Source organism: Echinops telfairi, unplaced genomic scaffold (genome assembly GCF_000313985.2).
Source record: "Echinops telfairi isolate 266 unplaced genomic scaffold, ASM31398v2 ScPeMD7_7458;HRSCAF=8496, whole genome shotgun sequence".
Classification (NCBI taxonomy): Eukaryota; Metazoa; Chordata; class Mammalia; order Afrosoricida; family Tenrecidae; genus Echinops; species Echinops telfairi.
In genome coordinates this window covers 78543-83116 of record NW_022111358.1, presented here as the reverse complement: position 1 = coordinate 83116, position 4574 = coordinate 78543, and the positions used below count along the sequence as shown (strand labels likewise).

At 42.2% G+C, this 4574-nt stretch overlaps 1 protein-coding gene across 1 annotated transcript in view; it reads right to left on the bottom strand.

Moving 5' to 3' along the window:
- Positions 1-4295: 4295 nt before the first annotated feature.
- LOC101662991 (olfactory receptor 3A2) overlaps positions 4296-4574 on the bottom strand; it is a 12271-nt gene continuing 11992 nt past the window's right edge. Inside the window, exon 2 of the mRNA XM_004706864.2 lies at positions 4296-4526. Coding sequence (XP_004706921.1) covers positions 4296-4526 — 231 coding nt within the window. The remainder of the gene's footprint in view (positions 4527-4574) is intronic.

Below are 4574 nucleotides of genomic sequence, written 5' to 3'. Positions count from 1 at the left end.
TAGATATATAGAGAGGTTATGTCAAGACACTATAGCTTCACATTTGGATATTTTAGTTTAATAAAGGTTTCTATGATGTTATAGCAATACTTCTTGACATCCCTTCCTGAGAACGAGGCAGAGGGAATGTAACTACTGAAGAGGAAATACCATGTGATAATGGAGGCAGAGAGTGAAGTGATATAACCTCATGTGAACCAATAAATCCCAGTGGTTAATAGAAGCTGGCATAGGTAAACAATACATGATTCTCTGGCACCTCCTAAAATGAACGTACTTTGCAAATATCTTGCTTTTAGACTAATTTGAAACTTCTTGCCTCAAGAACTGTACAATAATACATTTCTGTTGTTTTAAGTTAGTAAGTTGTGATTTGTTGTGAGCAGCCATCAGAAACCAATACACCAGCCAATACATGTTGGAAGTGCCTTGGCCAATGCAGGTTGGCAGAGAATCTAGATAGTCCCAAAGCTTGTAAACTTTTTAGCAATACCAAACATCTTGAAGAAATAAATCTCTGGGGATACCAAGGTCCATCAGCAGAACACAAAGTCAATATGTTCTAGATGCTACTCTGGTGAGTAGGGACTGGAGTCTTAGAAGCTTGCAAATGGCCACATAGGGTGCAACTATTGGTCTCTCTCCACCTACAGCAAAGGAGAGTGGAGCAAAATGAAGTAAAGGGAAGACATGTGGAAGCAAGCAGTCCAAAGGACCAATGGATGATGTGAAACTCAGCCTCCATAATCCTGAGTCCAGATGGTTTGTTCTATTACTAGATGGTTCTATTACTCTTTGGCTACCATTGCCAGCCACTCTGAAATGGATCACAGTAGAGAATCATGGATAGAGTGGGAGAAAAGTATGGAACAAAACTCAAAATAATAAGAAAGACCAGGCTTACGGTCTGGGTGTGGGGAAGATGAGTGGAGCCCCCAACACTAGGGCCCTTGGTGACTCTTAGGAACTGAACTCACCCTCATGGCTCAACTTTTGACCAAACAATGGATAGGCCTATAGGGGAACAATAACACTATTGTTGTGCACATGTCTTGGAAAAATCAAGTATTCAAAATTTAAAAAGATAGCCTTTCCAAAGAGATAAAGCAGAAATGGGTAGGAAAAAGGATGAATGAAAACAATAAACAAGAATGAAGGGAGATGAACTCTGTTACACTATAAATTCTCTCGAATACACTGCCCTCAGGTTGATGCCAACTCAAAGTGACTATAGGACAGTCGAACTGCCCCTGTGAGTTTCTGAGACTAACACTTTACAGGAGTAGACAGTCTCATCTTTCTCCTGAGGAGCAGCTGGTGGTTTTGACCTTGAGGTTAATAGCCAAACACATAACCACTATGCCACCAGGGCTCCTCTGTTGCATTAAGGGGGAACTATACTCAATGTCACAAATCAGATGTATATCGATTGTTCAATGTAAAGTCAGTTTTCTCTAAAATTTCACTCAAAGGAAACATTTCTTTTCTTTTTTTACTTAAGAGGCACAGAAAGACACCCACAGAGAGGCCATGGAGGGTGAAGGCAGAGGTTGGAGTTAGGCTGCAGCTCCAAGCCAAGGAATGCCTACAACTACCAGAAGCTGGAAGAGACATGAATGGGTCTTCCCCTAGGACCTTCAGTGATAGCATAGCCCTACTGACAGCCTGACTTCAGACTTCTGATCTCTTAAACTGTGAGGCAATAAATGGTGTGTGTGTGTGTGTGTGTGTGTGTGTGTGTGTGTGTGTGTGTTTAAACCCAACAAAGTTAACTATGACGTTTGAAAGGTAGAGGCTACTAGTCAAATGTAGGCAAACATAAAGCAGGGATCACAAGCTTAATGCCAGATCACTCTGAATTTTAAAAAGGCATTACATGAAAAGAGCAAGAGAACTTTATAATCGCAAAGGCTGAAATGATATTTCATTTTATTGAACCAAATTAAAATATAAAATTAATTTTAGTTGTTTAATATGCTATTTAAACATAATTGCGATACATATTAAAATAAAACAAAAAAGGAGCCCTGATGCGTAGCCCATCGGGTTACGCATTGGGCTGTGAACCACAGGTCAGCTGTCCGAAACCAGCAGCCGCTCCAAGGGAGAAAGATGAGGCTTTCTACACCTCTAAAGAGTCACAGGCTCAGAAACCCACAGGCACAGTGTTAGTCTATCCTAGAAGGCCCCTCTGGGTCAGAATGGCTGTGAGTTTTTTAATGATAAATGTTTTAATTCAATCAGTGTCTTAGAATAAATTATTATTGGATGGTGCTGTTCTACCCAGTGACTTGGACATTTTCTGTTTATTCTGGAGGTCTGGACAGGTAGCCATGGTAAAGACAGGAGTATCCAATGTGATAGGCTTTAGCTGCTTCGAAAATGTTTCCTTCTTTGCCAAGGATGGTCTATTTCCTATTATTCCTTGCACCGGTTTTTGGTGCTGTGAGGTGCCATGGAGTGGGTTATGACTCCTGGCTACCCTAGGTTCAAGAGAATGAGCCACTGCCCAGACCTGCACCATCCTCACAGTTGATCCCGTGTTTGAGCCACTGTGTCAACACATTGTGTCGGGGGGTGGGGGGAGCAGATTGGAGTTTCCAAATAAATACCTGCAGTGTTGACCATCTTTTCTTCTTTGGCAGGACCCAAACTTCCAGTTTTGTCTACCCAGCTCCATACCCTGCTACAAACTCACTTTTCAGCCCCTCAGAAACTCCTTCTTCTGAGTTAGGATGAGCAAATGTTTCAAGGGAGGAGGCAATGCAACTGGCAGCATCAACCTCTTTGGGATTATTTTCTCTTCAGGATCTTGGCCGCCTGTCTCTTGGAAACTCCTTGATGACTCAGACTTCTGCCAGTAAGACATCTCTTTGTTTGGCCTGGAGCAAGTGTCTAAAGCAGCGGTTCTCAACCTGTGGGTCTCGACCCCTTTGGGTGTCGAACGACCATTTCACAAGGGTCGCCCGATTCATAACAGTAGCAAAATTACAATTATGAAGTAGCAACGAAAATAATTTTATGGTTGGGGGGGGTCACCACAACATGAGGAACTGTATTAAAGGTCATGGCATTAGGAAGGTTGAGAACCACTGGTCTAGAGCATCCTTTCTTAATCAGAGTTCCTTGAAAGGAATCAGTCCTAATATTCATGCATACTATGCAATGAACCAAGTTCTAAATGAACTCCTCAGATATTGTAGAGGAACAGAATTGCCATGAGTAGGTGATTAGCCTTCCAGGGGAGTCTGGAAATAAGACAGAAGTCAGGACTGTGTACACTGGCTAAACATCAGAATAAGGACATGCTGGTTTAGTGCCATCCTAACCTACTGACAAAGACATGTTAGAAAGAAGCATTACTCACAGGGACTCAATGATTGGGTATGTCTTTTCTGAGCTTGGAAGTTTGATGGAGAAAAGTGAAATCGGAACAGACAAAAGTTCAACCTGGTTTCTACGTCGATTCTGAGGACATGGTTGTGGTACTTGCCAAGGTTTTGTCACATGTGTGAGGAAGGTGATAATACCAAACAAGAGCGATAAATGTAGCAGGGAATGGAGATCGAACATTCCTTTTTGATATCAAGATAAACCATCTACACATTGAGATAGGCTTTATTAAGTGTGTTTCCCCCCCTCTTATTTCTCACAAAGTAGCCTACGGGATTCTTGCATCACGGTAAAGACAAGAAATGAGTTTCTTGCAGATGAAAGGTCGACAGTAGAATGAAATATGCCTTGACTGGGATCTGATTTGGTAGGAATCTCATGTCCTCATAGAAGGAAACTGCACAGTGATGTTCTTGAGTACTTAGGCTGGGAGTAACCCAATTGTCCTTCTTTGTAGGACATTATTCCTCAGGTTATAAGCGTTCATTTCCTAGGCAGAAAGCGAGCACAGAAAAAAACAGGTAGCAAAGCCCAGGAGGCTGGATTAGCAGAACTTAACCCTAGATCTCCTTATCTTGGTTATCTCTTATGACTATTTGATATGCCATCTATGATGCTTATTGCTTCATTTATTTTGTTTTCTTTTATAACAATGGGACTGCACAGCTCTTTGTGTATGTTGCTCACTCTGTAGTCAGTGCTCAAGAAGTGTCTGGTTCGTAGAACTAATTCATTAAGCATTCGTTGAAAAAATGAATGAATGCACTAGGAAGAATTTCCTTTAAGGATAAGCATTTAACACAAATATTCAGGAATAAGAAGATAGGGGGGAAAGGTGTCTATGGAAAAATGTTCTTTGTTTTGGCATCCCAAAAAAGGCAAGAAAAGGATTCTACCATCCCTCAGGTGAGGGTTCGCTTTCCTATCAGTACTCGCCATAGCGCACCCTGAACATCAGGGTTTCTGAGGCTGTAGATGAGTGGGTTCATCATGGGGTTGATGACGGTGTTGAAAACCCCCACCCCTTTGTCCTTATCTGAAGCCTCCTCTGAACCCAGGCGCATGTAGTTGAAGATACCTGTCCCATAGAAGAGGCAAACGACAGTGAGGTGGGAGCCACATGTGGAGAAAGCCTTTTTCCTTCCCTCCACTGAACGGATTCGGAGGACTGCAGCTGCCAC